General features: G+C 43.7%; 1 protein-coding gene and 1 non-coding gene across 2 annotated transcripts in view; both read left to right on the forward strand.

Annotated features, from left to right (window-relative positions):
- The window catches only part of WDR43 (WD repeat domain 43), a 56535-nt gene that overhangs the window by 10114 nt on the left and 23062 nt on the right, over positions 1–23359 (forward strand). Inside the window, exons 3-8 of the mRNA XM_062209189.1 lie at positions 1964–2085; positions 9502–9622; positions 10370–10509; positions 13897–13999; positions 20455–20519; positions 23020–23191. Coding sequence (XP_062065173.1) covers positions 1964–2085; positions 9502–9622; positions 10370–10509; positions 13897–13999; positions 20455–20519; positions 23020–23191 — 723 coding nt within the window. The remainder of the gene's footprint in view (positions 1–1963; positions 2086–9501; positions 9623–10369; positions 10510–13896; positions 14000–20454; positions 20520–23019; positions 23192–23359) is intronic.
- On the forward strand, positions 10000–10084 carry LOC133773091 (small nucleolar RNA SNORD53/SNORD92). The gene has a single exon (XR_009867877.1). It is a non-coding gene; the product is annotated as a small nucleolar RNA SNORD53/SNORD92 (small nucleolar RNA).

Here is a 23359-nt window from a genome sequence, read left to right on the forward strand (position 1 = left end):
ATGCTGGCCCCAAGGTTGATTTTTTTTTTTAACTTTATTCTTTGGAATTTATCTGTTCTTTGTGTGTGTAACATAGAACTTAGTTCTTTAAATTTTTATTTTCATTTGTTATTTGAAAGGAAGAGAGACAGAGATCTTTCATCTTCTGGTTCATATCCCAAATACCCACACCAACCAGGGCTGGCCTAGGCCAAAGCCAGGAGGAGCCTAGAACTCCCATGTGGGTGTCAGGGGCCCAAGCACTTAGACCATCTGCTAGTTTCCTAGGCACATTAGCAGGGAGCTAGGTTGGAAGGGAGTAGCTTGCTATGATATACATATATATATATGTTTAAAGTGTTGTACACATGGCACATGGGTGGCATGGTACTTGAGCTATAACTACCTCCTAGGATATGTCTTAGCAAGAGATGGAACCTGTAGTAGAGCTAGGATTCAAACCCAGGCACTCTTGAATGGGGTACAGGTATCCCAGGAGGACATCTTACCCACTAGGCTAAATGGCTGACCCTGGCACTTATTTTAAAAGGGATTTTCAGGGCTGGACTTTTTGTTTGTTTGTTTATTTATTTATTCATTTATTGACAGGCAGAGTTAGACAGTGAGAGAGAGAGACAGAAAGAAAGGTCTTCCTTCCGTTGGTTCACCTCCCAAATGGCCGCTACGGCCAGCGCACTGCGCCGATCCGAAGCCAGGAGCCAGGTGCTTCCTCCTGGTCTCCCATGCGGGTGCAGGGCCCAAGCACTTTGGCCATCCTCCACTGCCCTCCCAGGCCACAGCGGAGAGCTGGACTGGAAGAGGAGCAACCAGGACAGAACCGGCGCCCCAACCAGGACTAGAACCTGGGGTGCCGGCGCCTCAGGCGGAAGATTAGCCTAGTGAGCTGTGCCGCTGGCCAGGGCTGGGCATTTTGGAGTAGTAGATTAAGCCTCTGCCTGCCACAGTCATCCTAGATGGTGCTTGTTTGAGTCTTGACTGCTCCATTTCTGATCCAGCTCCCTGCTAATGTGCTTGGGGAAGCAGTGGAAGATGGCCCAAGTGTTGGGGCCCTGAACCCATGTGGGAGACCTGGAAGAAGCTCTTGGCTTCAGCCTGGTCCATCCTCAGCAGTTGTGGCCATTTTGGGAGTGAACCTGCGGATGGAAGATCTCTTTCTGTCTCTCCTCCTCTCTCTGTAGCTTTGCCTTTCAAATAAATTTTTAAAAAATCTAAAAAAGGGGGAGTATTTTCAAGTGCGTATTTTTAGCAAACTTGATTTTTTACCTTAAGCATGATTTGGAGCTCTGTTATTTGAAATCAGTAGTTCACTCAAGTGTCAAACTCTTGCCATCATTCATAGAGTATTTTGTCATGCTTAGAGCTGGAATTTTTTTTTTTCTTAAAGATTTACTTATTGATTTATTTGAAAGTCAGAGTTACACAGAAAGAGGAGAGGTAGAGAGAGAGAGATCTTCCATCCGATGGTTCATTCCCCAGTTGGCTGCAACTGCCAGAGCTGCGCCAATCTGAGGCCAGGAGCCAGGAGCTTCTTCCAGGTATCCCACGCGGGTGCAGGGGCCCAAGGGCTTGGGCCATCTTGTACTGCTTTCCCAGGCCACAGCAGAGAGCTGGATGGGAAGTGAACCAGCGTCCATATGGGGTGCCGGTGCATCAGGCCAGGGCATTAACCCACTGCGCCACAGCGCCAGCCCTTGGCATTCTTTTCAAAACCAAATGACATTCAAAACTAGTATTCTTGGGCTGTGGAAGTAGAGTTTTCCTACAGAGAATAGAGTTAACATTTTCATAAAGTTCTAGCTGATTTACTTCAGTTTTGACATTGGAAAACTAAATTGGAAGATTGTAGTCGAAAGCTTAGTTGAGGCCTAATAACATTTTAGCTAACTATTTGGTTTTGACTCCAGGTTTCATATTCTCATGTAAGATGCATTTTTCTTTATTATTATTTTGTTTTAACCTGCAGAGTGGTGGACATGACAACAGAGTCAATTGCATACAGTGGCATCAAGACAGTGGCTGTTTGTATAGTTGTTCAGATGATAAACACATTGTGGAATGGAACGTACAGACATGCAAAGTGAAGTGGTGAGTACTGCTGACAGCTGTGTGCTCCTAGGGGGTGACTCAGGTACTGGGGAAGTGTGTTAGAGTTTGATTAGTTGTCCTGGACAGTGGGGAGTATTAGATGTTAGTATTAACGACTCCAGTCTCAAGGAACTTTTAACCAAGTGGGACCTGCAGGGCTTTACTACATAAAAGCTAGATGGTGGTCCGAGAGTAAAATAACTGTACAGGGATGTAATGCGGTAGCTGTGATTACTTCTCTGATGGGTAGGGTGGTGTTGGGCAGGCCTGGAAGAAGTGAGGGATGCCAGTTGGCCCTTAGGTTAGGTAAGGTGTGGTTAGAGCAGGGTGGGGATTCCTCGCACGGGTTGGGGAAGGAAGGATGGGAGATGGCAAAAGTTCAGAGACAGGAATTTAGAGGAGGAGCATCTTAAGAGATAATGTGTGGTGGAGAATGGATGGTATGTCCTTCAGTTAGTACAAATAATGGTAGAAGAGGGTCATGATTTTGAGGTTTTTGGATACGTTTAATTTGAACTGACATGTGAAAGGCAAGACCCCAGCAGGTGTGATGAGAGATGCGTGGAATTTCAGGAAGGGTTTGGGGCTGGAGGTGCAGGTGGCGTGTCCCCTGCCCAGGAGTCGGCGAGCTCTGCACTGTTTTGCCTGCAGTGGACGTTCCACACAGATGGCTTGCAGAGCTTCTGATCGGGTCTTTCTCGAGTAGGGCTTGTGCTGCCCTGTCCTGGATGAGAGATCGTGGCGTCGTGTATGGCCTAGCGTAGGGGTTGGCAGAGTTGGGGGCACTGTTGAGCACACTGGGCACATTATTGTATTCAGTCATAGTCTTGTCAGATGGGCTATCTCCCTGTTTTATAGTGGAAAAGTATGTTGATTGAGTCCAGCCTCTTATGCACTAAGCTGCTCTCTCTTAATGTGTTTCCAGGGTCATTCTTTGCCTTCTTAGGCTGCTAATTGATTTTGTTTCCTTAGATACTGTCTGCTGATATCCTGCTGTGGAGGATGAGGACCTAGCTCCTCTTCTCTCCCTCCTTGTTGTCCTAATATTGTTACATTGCCCTGTTTGATTAAGCAGTCTTCATGGCTTACTTTGTGATTAGTTAAATATTGTCACAGCTGAGTCTTAGACTGTCCTAGGTTTATATTTTCCTTTTCATACAAAATTTTGGTTTTTTTGTGAGGTTTATAATTGTCTTACTTTTTCATTTGCCTAGCTTTGTATATACTTATCATTAATCCATTAATAGTGTAAAACTTTTTAAAATATAGGTGAAAGTGTATACACTTTTTTTTTTTTTTTTTAAGATTTACTTATTAGACAGAGAGAGAGAGGGAGAGGGAGAGGGAGAGGGAGAGGGAGAGGGAGAGACAGAGAGGTCTTCCATTCATTGGTTCATTACTCAACTGGCTGCAATGGCCAGAGCTGGACTGACCTGAAGCCAGGAGCCAGGAGCTTCTTTCAGGTCTCCCATGTGGTTGCAGGGGCCCAAGCACTTGGACCATCTTCTGCTGCTTTCCCAGGCACATTTGCAGGGAGGTAGATCGGAAGTGGAGCAGCCGGGACTCGAACTGGCACCCATATGGGATGCCAGCACTGCAGGCGGTGGCTTTCCCTGCTATGCAGGGAAAATAGTGTAAATCTTCAGATATTCTTAGACCCATTTTATTTCTTGGAGGGCTTCCCTGTTGTCCAAAGTCTGCTGAACGGTGAATGTCCTAGAGTTTCCTTTCACCATCATCCTGAAGGTGATCTTTGGTCGGACAGAGCTGCCGGTCCCTGGTCCTGTTTGCCCCTTTGTAGGTTTACGCCGGGAGCAGGGCCTGTCATTTTGGTAGAGAGTTCCCTAAGTATGCGTGAGCGGTAAATTTGAAATTTTGCTTGTTTTCCAATAGTCCTGTCCTTACAGTAGCTTGCTGGTTTGAGGACATAGAGTTTTAGGTTGGAATTATTGTTCCTTAGGAATGTTAAAGGTGGTGTTCCATTGTTTACTTTTTTAGCTTTTTAGTGTAAATTATGTTTTGTATTCTACAATTTTCCATGTCCATCCTTCCTTTCTCCTGCCTGCCATTCTTTTGGCTTATTTGAAAGGCCCAACAGCCAGGGTGGGCCAGGCCAAAGCCAGGAGCCAGGAATTCCATCTGGGTCTCCCATGCTAGTGGTAGGGGCCTAAGTACCTGGGGTATCTTCTGCTGCTTTCCCAGGTGTATTATCAGGGAGCTGGATTAGAAGTGGAACAGCCAGGCTTTGTACCAGTGCTTCTATGGAATACCGGCTTCGCAGGTGGCGGCTTAACCCACTGTGCCAACACTGGTCCCCCATGCTTATTTCTTTAAACCATTATGTGCGCTCTGGAAGGCAGCAGTGATGGCCCAAGTACCTGCATCCCTGTTGCCCATGTAAGAGACCTGGATTGAGTTCCAGGTTCCTAACATTGGCCTGGCACAGCCCTGGCTAATTTTCGTGGACATTTTGGGAGTGAATCAGTGGATGGAAAATCTGTCTCTCTGCCTTTTTTTTTTTTTTTTAAATTTTTATTTTTTTGACAGGCAGAGTTAGACAGTGAGAGAGAGACAGAGAGAAAGGTCTTCCTTTTTCCATTGGTTCACCCCCCAAGTGGCCGCTGTGGCTGGTGGGTTGCGGCTGGTGTGCTGCGCTGATCCGAAGCCAGGAGCCTGGTGCTTCCTCCTGGTCTCTCATGTGGGTGCAGGCCCAGAGGACCTGGGCCATCCTCCACCGCCTTCCCGGGCCATAGCAGAGAGCTGGACTGGAAGAGGAACAACTGGGACAAAATCCGGCGCCCCGACCGGGACTAGAACCCGGTGTGCCGGCGCTGCAGGCGGAGGATTAGCCAAGTGAGCCGCGGCGCCAGCCCTCTCTGCCTTTCAAATAAACAAAAATAAAGAAAGCAAAAGTTACACTGGTACTTGATGGCACCATTTATCCTGGGACTTCATGTGCTGCAGTTTTTTTCTGGGGAGGGTACTGTTGGGTTATTTCATCTCTGTTTTTTCTAATCTTTCTCTGGTGCTATGTGCTATTACCCAGGTGTTGCATTTCCTGGACTGGTCCTTGAAATTTCTTGACTATTTTTCTCTTTATTTTCTGCTTTGTACCTATCTTTTGTCACCGTTTTTTTCCCAGCTTCTTTTCTTTTTTTTTAAAGATTTATTTATTTATTTAAAAGGCAGAGATAGGAGAGAAATCAGTCTTCCATCTGCTGGTTCACTGTCCAAATGGCCGCAGTGGCCAGGGCTGGCTCAGGTCAAAGCCATGAGCCAGGAGCTCTTTCTGGGTCTCCCATGTAGGTGCAGGGTACTAAGCAGTTGGGCCATCCTCTGCTGCTTTCCTGGGCACACCAGCAGGGAGCTGGATTGGAAGTGGAGTGGCTGGGACTCTGACCGGTGCCCATATTGGGTAGCCTACACCACAGCACTGGACCCCCTCCAGTTTCTTTTTCTTTTTCTTTTCTTTTCTTTTTTTTTTTTTTTGACAGGCAGAGTGGATAGTGAGAGAGAGACAGAGAGAAAGGTCTTCCTTTTGCCGTTGGTTCACCCTCCAATGGCCGCCGCGGTAGCGCGCTGCGGCCGGCGCACCGCGCTGATCCGATGGCAGGAGCCAGGTGCTTCTCCTGGTCTCCCATGGGGTGCAGGGCCCAAGGACTTGGGCCATCCTCCACTGCACTCCCTGGCCACAGCAGAGAGCTGGCCTGGAAGAGGGGCAACCGGGACAGGATCGGTGCCCCGACCGGGACTAGAACCTGGTGTGCCGGCGCCGCAAGGCGGAGGATTAGCCTAGTGAGCCGCGGCGCCGGCTCCAGTTTCTTTTTCTAAAACTCCTATTGAATGCTTAAATTTTTCTTAGTATTCTGTGTTTTTTTAAATGAATCTTTTAATTTCATTTCCCAGGAGGTGTTTTTTTTTTTTTTTTTAAGAAAGATTTAGGCTGGTGCCGTGGCTTAACAGGCTAATCCTCCGCCTTGTGGCGCCGGCACACCAGGTTCTAGTCCCGGTTGGGGCACCAGATTCTGTCCCGGTTGCCCCTCTTCCAGGCCAGCTCTCTGCTGTGGCCCAGGAAGGCAGTGGAGGATGGCCCAAGTGCTTGGGCCCTGCACCCGCATGGGAGACCAGGAGAAGCACCTGGCTCCTGGCTTCGGATCAGCACGATGCACCGGCCGCAGCGGCCGTTGGAGGGTGAACCAACGGTAAAGGAAGACCTTTCCTCTGTCTCTCTCTCTCTCTCTCTCTCTCTCTCACTATCCACTCTGCCTGTCAAAAAAAAAAAAAAAAAGATAAAGATTTATTTATTTGTTTGAAAGGCAGATTGGCAGAGAGGCAGAGGGAGATAGGTAGATAGGTCTTGCATCTGCTGGTTCACTCCCCAGATGGCTGCAACTGCTAGAGCTGTGCCGATCTGAAGCCAGGAGCCAGGAGCTGCTTCTGGGTCTCCCATGCAGGTGCAGGGGCCCAAACACTTGGGCCATCTTCTGCTTTCTCAGGCCATAGCAGAGAACTGGATTTGAAGTGGAACATCCCATATGGGATGCCGGCACCTCAGGCTTGGCTTTACCTGCTTTACCACGGTGCCGGCCCCTCTTAATAAACTTTTGACCTCAAGGGGCTGTTTTTGGTTTTGTTTGCTTTTTATTGCATAATGCTTCTTTCTAACTCTCTTACATCCATTCTGTTGAAGATGTGTTTTAATTAGTTTGATTTACTCTTTCATGTTGAACACACTTTGAAAATTACCCGTGATCCATGCTCCCTGTTGCAAAGCTGGGTGGAAGGCTGTGCAGTGGTGTGTGGCTCTTCAGTTGTAGGACTTCACATGTGGTGACTGGGAAGCTTTCTGACGTCAGTACATGTGGGTCACTGCTGGAACCTAGAGAAGGATCTTGTAATCTAGTGCATTTTAAACTTGCATGTTCATAGACAGTTGACCCTTGAATAACAGAGGTTTGAAAAGCACAGGTCCACTTATACATGGGCTTTGCTTTTGGCGGGGAGATTTGCAATAATTTAGAAAAGACTTGCAGGTGAACTATGTAGCTTAATAATATAGAAGAAATTAACACAAAATTAGGTATGTCATTAATATATAAAATATATAGATAATAGTCTATCATTCACTACCATAAAATATGTACAAATCTATTACAAAAAGGTTAAAATTTATCCAAACTCAGACAAAGACTTTGGGATCACACCTGGCACCATTTGCAGTTGAGAGATGTAAACAGACAGAGAGATGCAGGATTCCGTCATGATTGTATAGAATTTCACTGTTGTAATACTGTGCTGCTGCCATAATTTCATAGCTACCTCTTGTTTTTTTCAGTGACTCAACAGCTATAGGCAGACTTTTCACTTCATGGGGGCCAGTGCCATACCCTCTACCTTGTTCAAGGGTCAACTGTGTATTACCTGTACATATGATCTGATTTAGCAGGGCTAGCAAAATTGGGACTTAGGAGTCTGTAAGTCTAGCAGGTTCCCAGGTGGTGTTGGTGTGAGAGCATTGCATTTTGATTTTCGAAGCTCTTAAGGAGGTAGAGACTGGGGAGGGTACAGTGGTGGTGATATTAGCCTGTGCTGGCATTTTCTTGGCTGAGCAGGGAATTCAATTCACATGCTTGTCAGCTCCTCAAGGCAAGGTGGCAATCACGTCTTCTTTGTATGTGTCAGCTTAATGAATATATGTTGAATAGTGAATATAAACGAGTGTTGACACTATGGGAATGGATGAAAGATGGGCAAAACTTTTAGAAGCTGGTGAGGGTAAAGGGAAAGTTCTCTTGTTTGTGGTTTCTGGATTTCCAAGACTGCTAGTGTGTCCAGTGTTTCAAGTTTATCCACAAGGTATATGTCTCCTGTGAATTGTCTGCTACATCCCTTTTCAATTTTTGAGTTATTTTTCTTATTGATCTGAAGAAGATATTTATTCTGAGTACTTTAATCCTTTGTAACATTTTTTCCCCTAAGTTTTACATTAGTCTTATGGCTTATTTTGTGATGTTGAAGTTTCATGTGACTAAATCATGTTGGTTTTTCCTTTGTGATTTCTTGTTTACAATTGCTTTGGAAGGCTTTTCCTAACCCTGGAATTATAAAAACATTCTCATACTTTCTCTTAATACTTTTTAATCATAAATTGTGTGTGTATATATTGCAGCATAGAGACCTAATTTTGTTTATCCCAGTGCCTAATTTGCCGTACTTCAATGAGACTGGCAGAAAGTAATGTTTTCTGTTTTAGAATTTAGTTTGGTAGTAAGATTCCTTCATTTTATACGTGAATAGCCAAGTTGTCTATTGCTTATAGCAGCATTCAAGTGTACAGCAAACTACAAATACTGATAATTATAATGATATTTGAAGTATTAGAAAGGAATCATTTATACCTTATTTATTTTAGCTATCAGATGGGAGTTCGTCTTTGTGAATTTGGAATATAAATACCGTTTTGGGATGTAGCTTGAGAAATCATACATGTTGCTAAGAACCATGATGGGGTAGGATGGGCTTGTGGAGGTCCAGCCATTGTGAACCTTTCCTGGGCATTGACCCAGCCCAGATACAGATCACAGGATGCACAACTTAAGGGTTGACATTCTTATGACTCTATCCTGTGTCTGCCATGATATGTTGAGAGGATTCTGTTGGGGAGGCTTTATTTTTTACTTAATTTTAAAGATTTATTTATTAGAAAGTCAGAATTACGGGGTGCTGGATTCTGTCCCAGTTGCTCCTCTTCCAGTTCAGCTCTCTGCTGTGGCCCGGGAGGGCAGTGGAGGATGGCCCAAGTGCTTGGGCCCTGTACCTGCATGGGAGACCAGGAGAAGCACCTGGCTCCTGGCTTCGGATCGGCGCAGCGTGCCGGCTGTAGCAGCCATTTGGGGAGTGTACCAACGGAAGGAAGACCTTTCTCTGTCTCTCTCTCACACTAACTCTGCCTGTCAAAAAAAAAATAAATAAATAAATTAAAAAAAAAGAAAGTCAGAATTATGAAGAGAGGAAGAGACAGAAATCTTGCATCTGGTGGTTCACTCTCCAGGCTGGAGCCAGAAGCGAGGAGCTTCATCCAGGTCTGCCAAGTGGGTGCAGGGGCCCAAGCACGTGGGTCATCTGCTGCTGCTTTCTGAAGCACGTTAGCAGGGACCTGGATGGGAAGTGGGGCAGCTAGGACATGAACTGGTGCCATATGGGATGCCAGCACTGCAGGTGGCAGCTTTACCTGCTGTGCCACAACACTGGCCCCCAGGATCGACTTACTTTAATAGTAAGTTCAAGGTCAGACACAACCTTTTTAGAGAGTGCAATTGACATATGAGCTTGGATGGTACTTTTTGTTGTTTATTTTCTGCTCTGACTAAAGGTTTCCCCATTTGTTGAGTTGTTTTGCTTTTGTTCACATTTCAGCAAATGGAAAGGTGACAATAGCAGCGTCAGTTCCCTATGTATCAGCCCAGATGGAAAGATGTTGCTTTCTGCTGGTCGAACAATCAAACTCTGGGTTTTGGAGACCAAAGAAGTTTACAGAGTAAGTGAATCAAACTATCTGTAAGCCTAACAGTTGTATTGAGGAAGCTTGGAGAGAAACACATTTGAGCCATACAGTAACTACTTTAAAGAATACAGACTTTGTTTTCAAGCACACTGAATAGTAGAATTAATAAACAAAAATTAGACTCCAAATCTGATGTGTTGATGTAAAAGGTTAGAGATGTCTACTTCAAATGTGTTGGCGAAAAGAATAAATAGAATGTGTAGTAGGAATCTTATTCTGCTATGTTCTGATTGTGGTAACTTTCTCGCTTGCAGTCAGCATTTAGTCACTTAGAATATTTACTGGGAGATTTACTATTATGTTTTTTGAGGAGGAAAAGACTGGTACGCCCAGGGGTTACTGAACTTTTGGTGCTGTGATGATGCCTTAAAATTGTGGTTTCGACTCACTGAGAGCAAAATGAAGACCTACAATTCCTTGGCTGTGTCTGAGCACCTAAGCACCCCTTCAAAAATGGATAGAATTAAATGGATCTTTAATTCAAAAATGGAAGAAACAGTGGTTGTGTTATGAGGACATCTTAATTTCCAGGCTTTTCAGGTGGATGTTGTAAGAACTGAGATGGTTATAGCACAACTAATCCCAGCTGCTTAGAGTTAAATTTAATTTACGTCATCATGGAGCCTGGCTTTCAGATATGCACATTGTGATACATGGGGATTCTTAATATTTGTGCCATTTGAACCCATTCTCTCCGTAATGAGAATTCCCTTTCTCCAGCACTTCACAGGACATGCGACGCCAGTGTCGTCACTTATGTTCACCACTATCAGACCTCCTAATGAGAGCCAGCCCTTTGATGGAATTACAGGTCTTTATTTCTTATCTGGAGCAGTGCACGACCGGTTACTTAATGTCTGGTACGTAGTTCTTTTGGGTTTGGAAGATAAGACTTTGTCATAGCAAATTATATAAATGATGAGTGGGAGACCTGCTTGATTGTTTGAATAACATGGACTGACAATGAGGGACTTACGAGCTTACACAGTTGGAAGCGCCTCTCTTTTTAGAGGTGCACGAGACTTAATATTTTGTGGCTGAGCAATTTAAAGATAACTTGTAAAACAAATTTTAAAACGAAACCTTTGGTTTCGTTGTAGTGGATGGCACTGCTGTGTTAATGCAGTGAGGTCTGTTATTGGTGGTTCATTCAGGATGCACCGTTCCTTGACTGTATCGAGAATACCCAGGCGCTCTTTTGTGAGGTAGTTTCTAAATTGTTGAGTTTAATTTATTTCATTGTGGAGCTTGGCTTTCGAAGATGTATCCCAGGTTAACTTTGAAACAAAAATTGACTTCTGTTAACATCTTGAAAGTGTGTCTTCAGTCTTCTTGGTAATAGAGGAATAAGCTTAAAACTCACACAAAAGAAAAAATTGAAATCCTTCTTCCCCCCTCCCCCTTTGTTTTAAAAGATTTGTTTGTTTATTTCAAAGTCAGAGTTACACAAGAGAGAGATCTTCCATCCTCTGGTTTACTCCTCATATGGCTGCAACGGCTGGGGCTGGGCCAGGCTGAAGCCAGGAGTCTGGAGTTTCTTCTGGTCTCCCATGTGGGTACAAGGGCCCAAGCACTTGGGCCATCTTCTGCTGCTTTCCAGGCATATTAGCAGGGAGCTGGATTGGAAGTGGGATGCTAGAGTTGCAGGCTGCAACTTTACCTGCTATACCACAATGCCAGTCCCTGAAACTCCTATTGAAAGACAGGCTACCCAACAACCTCTGTTGATAGGTAGAGCAAACCTAAGATACTCTGGTAATTACTTTTGAAGGATGCATTTTTGTAAGGAACCAATAATGAAGATTCATGCTGAGTAAAGATCTAAAAGAAACCAAACCCCCTTCACAATGCTGTTGGGGGACAAAACTATCTTCTACTGATGGGCTGAGAGAACAGCTTTTTCTAGATACAGTGCATAGCAGAAATTTTTGCATATGTATAATATTAATAAATCTTAGTAAGAATTTATACATGAAAGTGTTCAGGCTTTTATCAAATCAAATCAGTTTTCTTCAAGACTCAGAAATATTGAAAGATTATTTCTGGTAAATGCATAAAGTCTCAGTAGTTGATAAAAACTGATTTTGAATCATATTGTAAATCATATTTGTTGCTCACTTTTAAATATTTTTTGTACTAGATTTTTGTTTTCATGTTTTTAAAGATTTAATTATTTTGAAAGTCAGAGTTACAGAGAGAGGGAGGGAAGAGGCAGAGATCTTCCATCTGCTGGTTTGTGCTCCAGATGACCACAGTAGTCAATGCTGGGCCAGGCCAAAGTCAAGAGCCAGGAGCTTCATCCAGGTTTCCCACGTGGGTGCAAGGACCCAAACAATTGGGACATCTTCTTCTGCTTTCCCAGGAGCATTGATGAGTTTTGATAACTATACATGGAAAATGCTGACCATGATCAAGACAAGGAGCATGTATGTAGCTCCGAGAGTTTGCTTACATCCTTCTATGGCCCCCTCCTGACTGTCTCCAGGCTCCTTGTAAAGCTGACATGGCTGTTTCTGGGCAAGTCTATGCAGACCTATGATTTTGTCCCTTGTAAATACTTAGGAATACAATGGCTGTAATCCATGATAGAATTACATTTCACTTAAATAGTACCAGGTCTGGGGCTGGCACTGTGGTGTAGTGTGCTAAGCCTCCACCTATAGGGCTGGCATCCCATGTGGGTGGTGGTTTGAGTCCTGGCTGCTCCACTTCTGATTCAGCTCTCTGCTATGGCCTGGGAAAGCAGTAGAAGATGACCCAAGTCCTTGGGCCCCTGCACCTGCGTGGGAGACCTGGTAGAAACTCCTGACTTCAGATGGGCTCAGCTTCAGTTGTTGCAGCCATTTGGGAGTGAATCAGTGCATGGAAGACCTTTCTCTCTCTGTCTCTCTCTCTCTCTCTCTCTGTAACTCTGCCTCTAACATATAATAAATAAATCTTTTTAAAAATGCCAGGTTTTTGTTATTATTGCTTTTCAAAGATTATTTATTAGAAAAGCAGAATGATGGAGAGAACAAAGTGTTTTACCGTGTTACCGTCTTACCAGTAGTGTATGAGAGTGCAGATTCCTTCACATCCTCACAACACCTGCTACAAGATTGAATTTTAGCCATTCCAGTAGGTTGGTGGTAGCAGATCACTGTTAAATTGCATTTCCCTAATGACTAGTGATGTTGAGATTCATGTTTTTGCATTATGATTTCAGTGATTCCAATACCATTGTTGAAAAGACCATCTCAATGGATTTGGTTTTGCATATGCATATGTATATACATAATATGTGTGTTTATACATGTACAATCAGTTCTTATTCATAGTTACTGTTCTGTAAAACACCTGTGAACACTGATTTAGTGAATACTGAACTGTTACTACTTGGAGGAAGTGTAGGGAATATATCGTTATATAACCTTGTTGGTGTTTCTGTTACATACCTTATTTAATATGTATATAATGTTCACTAATTCTGAACTCATAGCGCGGTAACTGAAGCTTACCTGACACATTTTTGCTATAAAGCATGTGAAGCACATTACAGCTTTCTTGTGCTTAGCAACATTAATCACTTCAGCACAGTGCTTGAAGCTGTTTTAAAATCACCATCAGTGTGTACAGAATTGTAAAGCACCATGGCGTAGGTTTTCACTGGTCTGTACATGACTGAGCATGTACAGTGGTTTGGGAGTTAAAAATAAACTTTAAAAACCTGGCAAATTTACAGATAAGGTATCCACAAACACCATTTTTTCAGCATTGTTACAATGTTAATTCTCCCCCAGTTTGCCCTGTAGCTTAAAAATAGACTAATTCAGAATCCCAGCAGGCTTTTTTGTTAAGATTGACAAACTGAAAAATTAAAATGGAAAATGACATAGAATAACCAAAATGACTTAGAAAAAAAAAAAAAAAGAGGACTAACAATGTCTGATCTCAAGACTATACTGTCAAGGTTGGCAATCAAGAAAATGTGGTATTGGCATCAGGTAGACAAATAGATCAATGAAAAGGGTAAGAATGTTCCTTATTGTTCAAATATGCCATTAATATATTAATGCTTTTTCTTTTGCAAGGCAACCATGTTAAATGGCAGTGGCCTGAACGCTTCCCTTACTTTGATCTTTAGTTACCTTATTTAGCTTTCAAAAGATGAAAGAGCTGTTCGTTCTGTGATTCTTCCTTTAGGTGCTTTTATTTATTTATTTATTTTTTAAACTATCCTTTTATCTAATTGCTGGTCTCATTTCTAGGCAGGTCCGGTCAGAAAACAAAGAAAAGAACGCAGTCATGTCTTTCACAGTTACAGACGAGCCTGTCTACATTGACTTGACCTTGTCAGAAAACAAAGAAGAGGTAATGACTCTGTTCTTGAAAATTTGCTTTTGCATTTCACAGTTATTTTTCAAATTAGTGTATGTTTTGATGATTTAATGACCTGGGAAGGAGGAGACAGGAGGGAGTAACAATGAAATGTAATGATTTTTAAGGCTTTCTAAGTAACTAGTAAGTCACTAGGGTGAACTCTTAAGAGGGGAAGGACTATTTTACATACGAAGGCAGCAGTGCCTCTGGAGGTGAATCTTGTTAAGAATAATCATGAGGATACTTTAAAAAGTTTGCGGAAAACTGAAATTAAAACATTTTTATTTTGGTATGAATGTTTTTGAAATGGATTTAAATGAGGGGGTCTTCAGAAACATACTTATTAATGAAAAAGTTATCATGTATTTCAGTAATTTTTGCACCAAAATAAACTTGGTCTCTCTTTTTATGTGAATTTTACTTATTTATTTGAAAGAAAGACAAAGATACAGAAGTCTCCCATACACTGGTTCACTCCCGGAAAGCTGAAAGATAGTCAGGGCTGGGCTGTGCCAAAACCAATATGTGGGTAGTCAGTTGGGGGCTTCCACATGGGTGGCAGCGACCCAACTACTTGAGCCAATACCTGTTGCCTCCCAGTCTACACAGAAGCAAGAAGCTGGAATGGAGAGTCAGGACTTAACTCAGGCACTCTATTATGGTATACTTGGTATACCACCAAGCAGCAAATTAACTATTGTACCAAATTCCTTCCCCAACTTACCTTATTTATTTATTTATTTTAAAAAATATTTATTATTTGTTTGAAAGGCAGAATTATTAGAGGAAGAAACAGAGATCTTCTGTTCACTGGTTTGCTTCTCAAATGGCTACAATGGCTAGGTCTGGGCCTGACTAAAGCCACGAGCCAGGAGCTTCCTCCAGGTCTCCCATGTAGGTGCAGGGGCCCAAACACCTGGGCCATCTGCTGCTGCTTTCCAAGGCACAGTAGTAGGGAGCTGGATCGGAAGTGGAGCAGTTGCAACTTGAACGGTGCCCATATGGGGATATGGGGATTGAAGGCTTAACATGCTAAGCCACAGCACTAGCCTTCCATGAACTTTTTTGAAGTATCCTCATAGATACAATTCCTCTGGCCAGTGGTTTTCTTTTCTTTTTTTTTTTTTTTTTGCTATACAATTTTTTTTTTTTTTTTGACAGGCAGAGTGGATAGTGAGAGAGAGACAGAGAGAAAGGTCTTCCTTTTGCCGTTGGTTCACCCTCCAATGGCCGCCGCGGTAGCGCACTGCGGCCGGCGCACCGCGCTGATCCGATGGCAGGAGCCAGGTGCTTCTCCTGGTCTCCCATGGGGTGCAGGGCCCAAGGACTTGGGCCATCCTCCACTGCACTCCCTGGCCACAGCAGAGAGCTGGCCTGGAAGAGGGGCAACCGGGACAGGATCGGTGCCCCGACCGGGACTAGAACCCGGTGTGCCGGCGCCGCAAGGCGGAGGATTAGCCTAGTGAGCCGCGGCGCCGGCCACAATATTTTTTTTATTTGTCCTAATAAGGACTATTCTGTTTAAGAGTGATACTATCTTGTTTGCTAATTTTTTGTACTTCAGAATCTTTCATTTTAAAATTAGGGATTTGATGAGTTTATCAGTGAATGAAGTACTTAATATTCATGTGTCCATTTGATTAGAGCTTTGTAGGATTTAAATTTAGATAGAATCTTGCTTTTTTAATGAAAAATAACTAAGGTTATCACTTTCAATTCAATCTAGTTTTTGTGTGTGTGTGTTTTAAGGAGCAGCATTAAACAATATGATTTATTTGAAAGACAGACATATAGACAGATTTACAGAGTATCTGTCATTCTTTGTTTCACTCCCTAAATGCTCACAGCACCTGGAGTTGGACCAGGTTGAAGCCAGGAGCTGGAGACAGTCCGGGTCTCCAGTGTTGGGGGCAAGGATCCGACTGCCTGAGTAATCACCCACTGTTTCCCCATGCGTGCTTTAGCAAGAAGCTGGAATTAGGAACAGAACTGGAAATTGAATCCTGATTCCCATGTGGGATATAGGTGTCTCCAGCGGTGTCTTTTTTTTTTTTTTTTGACAGAGTGGACAGTGAGAGAGAGACAGAGAGAGAGGTCTTCCTTTACTGTTGGTTCACCCTCTAATGGCCACTGTGGCCAGCGCACCACCTGATCCGAAGCCAGGAGCGAGGTGCTTCTCCTGGTCTCCCATGCGGGTGCAGGGCCCAAGCACTTGGGCCATCCTCCACTGCACTCCCGGACCACAGCAGAGAGCTGGATTGGAAGAGGGGTGACCGGGACTAGAACCTGGTATGCAGGCACCACAGGTGGAGGATTAGCCTATTGAGCTGTGGCGTTGGCCCAACAGTGTCTTAAAACACTACACCAAACACCTGCCCATCAAAGATTGCGTTTTGCAGCACATATGTGCATAAATTTCGAACTAGGGTTTCAAGACAATTTGGAAGTTTTAATCAATGTAATATTTTTGAAAAGTTTTTAAATGCTAAGATTATGCTTTAAATATTGATTCTACTGCTAACAAATTTGACTTTCTTATAAGAAGTACAGTGTGCAGCCACTGCTGATCCGATTGATGATTCCCTGTAAAGGCTTTTGTCTGTTCATGTATCCAAATCAGGAATGTAGTGATGAGACTCACAAGTTATTTTATGTAATTTTAGAGAACTAGAGTGGGAATCCTATTTTGTAAATTTTTTTTTTTTAATTTTTAAGATATTTATTTATTTGAAAGTTAGAGTTACACAGAGAGAGAAGGAGAGGCACAGAGAGAGAAGGTTCACTCCCCGCTGGTTCACTCCCCAGCCAACCGCAATGGCTAGAGCTGCGCTGATCTGAAGCCAGGAGCCTGGAGCCTCCCCTGGGTCTTCCACGTGGATGCAGGGCCTCAAGGACTTGAGCCATCCTCCATTGCCTTCCCAGGCCATAGCAGAGAGCCAGATGGGAAGTGGAGCAGCTGGGACTTGAACCAGTGCCCATATAAAATGCCGGTGCCACAGGCGGAGGCTTAGCCCACTACACCACAGCACCGGCTCCTCCTCTATTTTTTTTTTTTTTTCTTTTTGCCACATCAGTGCTTTATCAAGTTGTCATTTTGTGTGGGCTTGTGTATATTCAGTGTGCTCAGTGTGATGATAATTTCATGATGATCAGAGGAAACTAATAAACACTTTTTGTCCTTAAAATTATTAAAGAGCTTGATTTATTTTCAAGAGACTTTCTAAAAACTTTTCAATTTGTATTGTGTATATGATTTTTAAAGAAAATTTCTTCCTTGGGATAGCAAAACTTATGCCTAGTCTATTTAGAGAATAAAAAGAGGTTTTTTCCTTTTTTTTTTTTTTTTAATTAAGTTACTGATTATTTGGAAGGCCGAGTTAGAGAGAGGGAGAGGTAGAGAGATAGATCTTCCATCCACTGGTTCAATTCCGAAATGTTTACAATGGCCAGGGCTGGACCAGGCCAGAGCCAGGAGCTTCTTCTGGGTCTCCCACATGGGAGGCAGGGGCACAAGCACTTGGGCCATTTGCTGTTGCTTTCCCAGGCACATTAGTAAGGCACCCATTTGTGATGCTGATGTAGCAGGTGGCAGCTTAACCTACCACGTCACCATGCATGCCCTGTTTCTTTATTTTTTAAAAAATATTTATTTTTTGAAAGGCAGAGTGATATAGTGAGAGGATGGCTGGGCCAGGTTGAAACCAGGAGCCTGGAACTCCATCTGGGTCTTCCAAGTGGTGGCAGCAACTCAAACTGGTACTTAGATACAGTGGGTGTCTCAGGCTGCCCCTGGTTTTGCCTTTTCTGGTTGAATTCTTTCACTACTTTTAGATACAATTTTAGGCTTAATTTCTTTTATCTTGGACTAATTTTGGCATATTTAAAATGATAGATAATGGGACTGGTGCTGTCTCACAGTGGGTTAAGCCGCCACCTATGACGTTGGCATCCCGTATGGGTGCCAGTTTGAGTCCTGGCTGCTCTACTTGCAATCCAGCTCCCTGCTAGTGGCCTGGGAAAAGCAGCAGAAGATGGCCCAAGTCCTTGGGCCCTTTCCATTCACATGGGAGACTTGGATGAAGCTCCTGGCTCCTGGCTCTGGCCTTGCCCGGCCTTGGCTGTTGTCAGCATCTGGGGAGTCAACCAGCGGATGGAAGATATCTCATAATCTATGTGACTTTTTCACATAAATAATTTTTAAAAAAGATTTATTTATTTGAGAGGCCGTTACAGAGAAAGGGAGAGACCGAGAGAGAGTCCTTCCACTCCCCAAATGGCTGCAATAGCTGGAGCTAGGCCGATCCGAAGCCAGGTTTCCCAAGTCTCCCGGTCTCCCAAGTGGGTGCAAGAACTGATGTACTTGCACCATCTTCCACTGCTTTCCCAGCCCATTAGCAGAGAGCTGGATCGGAACAGGAGCAACTGGTACTGGAACTGGTGCCCATATGGAATGCTGGCACCGCAGAGGGAGGCTTAGCCTACTATGCCACATTACCAACTCCTAAATATATCATTTTTTAAAAAAAAGATCAATCATATAATAAAGGAGGGAGTGGAACTTCTATTTCTTTTTAAGATATTTTAAAGATATTAAAGTAAGTGATAGCTTGGGAAACCAAATTTTTATTGTGGCACTTGGTGTAAAATTGTAGTTACAGTAATTTACAAAGTAAAATTCCAGGGCCTGTGTTGTAGCACAGCAGGTTAAGCTACTACTTGTGACATCAACATCCAATATCAGAGCACCAGTTCGCATTCTGGCTTCTCTGCTTTCCATGCAGTTCCCAGCTAACGTGCCTAGGAAAGCAGCACAAGATGGCCCAAGTGCTTGGAACCCTGCTACCCACGTAGGAGACCCGGATGGGCATCCAGGTTCCTGGATTCAGCCTGGCCCAGCCCCTGCCATTGCAACCACTGGGAAGTAAACCAGTGGATGGAAGGTCTCTCTGTGACTCCATCTTTTTCTGTTGTTCTGCCTTCCAAATAATTAAAAATCTATTTAAAAAAAAATAAAATTCCAAAACAAACCCTTGATTCTGGAATGGAGAATATTCTCATGTTTTCTTAAAATATATGCCTATCTCTAGATGGTTTAAAGTTAAGTTTGGCTGCTGTCAGAATTGTAGAAAAGAGCTAGAAAATTTGGGCAGAAATGGTCTCTGCCCCGGTGACTTTCTTTCTTTCTTTCTTTTTTTAAGATTTATTTATTTGAAATGCAGAGGCAGCGAGAGAGAGGTCTTTCATCCGCTGGTTCACTCCCCAGGTGGCTGCAATGGCCGGAGCTGCGCCAATCCGAAGCCAAGAGCCAGGTCCTTCTTCCAGGTCTTCCACGTAGGTGCAGGGGCCCAAGGACGTGGGCCATCCTCCACTGCTATCCCAGGCCACAGCAGAGAGCTGCATCAGAAATGGAACAGCTGGATATCAAACTGGCACCCATATGGCATGCTGGCACTGCAGGCAGTGGCTTTACCCTCTACGGCACAGCGCTGGCCCCCCAAGTCATTCTTCAACATTTTACATAGTTCATTTTCTTCAATATATTGGCTACTCCTTAAATTCTCCCATTAGAATTATAACTTAGAATAAAGATAGTAACTTTTTTGGAACTGCTAACTATTCAGTTAAGCTTTCTTTAAGAAAGCTTCAGAAATTTAAAAAAGTTGCTGTATAGATCCTTGGGGTAGGAGGCAAATAATAAGTGTGATGGGGGCCTGCTCTGTAGTGTAATGGGTAAAGCCGCCGCCTGCAGTGCCGACATTCCATATGGGCGGCGGTTTGAGTCCTTGCTGCTCCACTTCCGATCCAGCTCTCTGCTACAGCCTGGGAAAGCAGTAGAAAACGGTCCAGGTCCTTGGGTGCCTGCATCTGCATGGGAGACCTGGAAGAGGCTTCTGGCTTCAGATTGGTGCAGCTCTGGCCGTCGCGGCCAATTGGGAAGTGAACTAGGGGATGGAAGACCTCTCTCGGTCGCTCACTCACTCACTCTCTGCTTCTCTAACTCTGCCTTTCAAATAAATAAATTTTTTAAGAGTATGGTGGATGGGAACATCCAGCCAGAGAGCCCACTAGAACTGAAGATAGACAGTAGGAAGAGAGGTGAGGAGGACTTGGAACTCCACCCCCACCCCTTTCCAGCCACCTATGCTTATTGGCATCTTCAGCAGCCCTGACTGCTCTGACATGTGGAGCCTCTGTACTGGGAACTTTGCTCATCTGGCTTTGAGGCTGTCTTCTTTGACTGTATTACCTTGTCTCAAGCATTCATTTAGAATCTCGACAACAAGATCACTAATTATTTTGACAGAGGGAATTGTTTTAAATGCTGCCTTGCTGTTTTAACTTTTTCTCTGGTTGTTCAGCAGGGGCCAGGGAGACGTTTTCCCGAGTTAGGCTAGGGTGCTGAATTATGCTGCTTACGTACTGATCAGTCGTGTTTCTTCTTTCAGCCTGTCAAGTTAGCTGTTGTCTGCAGAGATGGCCAGGTGCATCTCTTTGAACACATATTAAATGGGTAAGTAAGAAGTCAGGACTTTTTCTTTCCCTCTCATTACTTTTTCCTATTCCTACCTCATTATTCTTTGCCTGTGTTATTATTCAGTTCGATTGTTTCAGAAGCATTCCTTATTCTTTATCCATCCATATGAGTCCATGCATTCCCAATAAGAACGTAAGTTTTTGGAGTCATGGATCATTAGTTTATTTGTGTATGGGAAATGACTTGTTATGATGTATGCTTAGCAAATGTTGCTAGTTATAATTATGAATTTTCAAAGAAAGTGGCTTGTTTGGCAAGATTTAGTGCCTTACTTCCTCTTGCTTACCTGTACATGAGTGACTAAAGCATGACAATGCTGTTGTTTTGATGGACAGAGAGGGGAGAATGTTGGACAGTTTTGTTGTAGTCATATGCCAGGGTTTAGCAAAATGTGATCTTTAGGCCAAATCCAGTAAGAGAACACATTTGGCCAGAAATCCTGAAATACTACCTAGCCCTTTACAGAATGTTTATCAAACCTCATCACACACTATAAACATGGTCTGAGGCTCATTGTGTGTGCTTAATTATGTTAAACTTTAAGGAAATTTTAATCTTTCATTGGCAGTTGGTATCCTTTTAAAACACTAGCATAAGAATTTATTTAAATATAAACTAATTATGAAAGCAAGATTTACTTATTTTTATTATTAAAAAAAAATTTCATTTTATTTGAAAGGTAGACAGACAGTGACAGAGACAGATTTGTCTGCTGGTTCGCTCCCTCAGATGCACATAACAGCTGGGTCTGGCCTGGGCTGAAGTCCAGGAACTCAATCCAGGTCTCCCACGTGGGTGGCAGGGACCCAGGTACTTGAGCCATCACTTCTGCCTCTCTGAGTTTGCATTAGCAGGAAGCTGGATTAGAAGTGGAAGCAGAACTTGGACTCTATAGCTCTGATATGGAATGTGGGCACCCCAAGGAGTGCCTGAACTGTTAGACCAAGCACCTATTCTGTTACTTTATTTTATTTTTTAAAGATTTACTTTATTTATTTGAAAAGACTACTAGAGAGAGAGAGAGATCTTCCATCTGCTGATTTACTCTTTAAATGGCTGCAATGACCAGGGCTGGGCCAAGCCTAAGCCAGGAGCCCAGAAGCCCACCCAGGTTACCCACATGAATGGCAGGGGCCCAAGTATTTGGGCCATCTTCTGCTGCTTTCCAGTTGTATTAGCAGGGAGCTGGCTTGGAAGTGGAGCAGCTGTCAGCTCTCCAGATGGGATGCCTTTATGGCAGGTGGTGGCTTACCCTGCTGCGCACAATGCTGGCCCCAATTCTATTTTAAAATGTTCAGAATGTATAGACAATTGATTATAAATTTTGAGTCTTGCTCCATTGAATTCCTAGAGATAATTTTTAGCATTTCAGTATATTTACATAGATAGGTATACCTGGAATATTGAGACCCTGAAGGGCCCTTTTGAGGACTTGGACACTTCTCTTTGGGTCCCATCAGTTACTGAAGGATTTTAAGCTGAGGACTGATGGATTCTGACTCTAATTTTAAGATACTCATTCCTTTTGATTTGTTGACAATAGACTGCAGATGGGTAAAGGCCAAAGCAGGGACTTAATCCTGGGTTTGGAGATACTTGTGGAGTCAGGGTACTAGGAGTTGTAATGATAGAGATGGTAAGATGCTTAAAGGTGATAAGATGTAGGGTGTGTACTTAGGGAATAAGTGGTTCTCGATGTCTAGGGTGTGAAGAGTTTGTAACTGGACACCATGATGGGCATGAGAAGGGACTGAGAACAGAATATTCCATCAGAAAGATTATCAACCTTAATGCTGCATCTTGAAACCACTTAGGAAGGACTTGGAGGAATAGTGCGCCACTGGCGTTTTTAAGAAATGTGAGAGTCACTCAGATATGGTTTGGTAGTGGTAGGAAGGAGCAGTAGCTGGTAACTGGGGACAATTCAAGGGTTTTTAGGGATGAAAGATGCAAAGATGATGGTTTGTATCAGTGAAGAGCAAGAAGCGCACTTTAATCATGTTGGGGGCCCCTGGAACAAAGTGTGAGAGAAGAAAGAACCTCTCTTGGGAGGGCTACAGGGCTGAGGCAGAGTAGAGCAGACTTGTGCAAGGCGTCGCCATTGCAGTTGTGTTCGGGCGTGGTGGTGAAGCTTTGGGGCCTAGGCAGTGGTGCAGCCGGGGCTGGCTGAGGTAGGACATGCTTGGAACCCTATGGTGTGAAGCTCAGGGCTGTGAGAGATCGTTTGGGATTTTGGGTCTCCTTGGGGTGACGGAATGCTGCACTGAGGCAGGTGGGCCTCAAGGCTGACCGTGGTGAGGTTTGGGGTATAGATGGGGTTTGGTAGTATCTTGACAGGAGCACTTGTGCTCTGCAGACTCTGGTCACTGCTGGTGGTAGTGTGGCCCCGGGAGGAGGGTTGTGTTTTGTGACCTTAGCGGTTTAGAAAGAGGTGTTCTTTCAAATTCTCTAATCTTATTTTTTCCCCCATTCCTAGATACTGCAAAAAGCCTTTGACTTCCAACTGCACAATTCAGATAGCATCACCTGGGAAAGGCAAGAAGTCAACACCAAAACCCATTCCTATTCTTGCAGCTGGTTTTTGCTCAGACAAAATGTCATTGTTGCTTGTATATGGCAATTGGTTTCAGCCTGCTATTGAGCGAGTGGTACGTAGATGCTACTCTGGAGTAAACCCCACAGCATCAATATGGCCATGGAAAAGGATCATTTTAAGAACCATGCAATGGCCTCTCATTGTAATACTTAAATAATGTATTCTTTAATTCAAGGACCTTTCATATTCCAAAGTGTTATTTTAATATGTTGATGTAAAG

The sequence above is a fragment of the Lepus europaeus genome, chromosome 13 (genome assembly GCF_033115175.1).
Source record: "Lepus europaeus isolate LE1 chromosome 13, mLepTim1.pri, whole genome shotgun sequence".
Classification (NCBI taxonomy): Eukaryota; Metazoa; Chordata; class Mammalia; order Lagomorpha; family Leporidae; genus Lepus; species Lepus europaeus.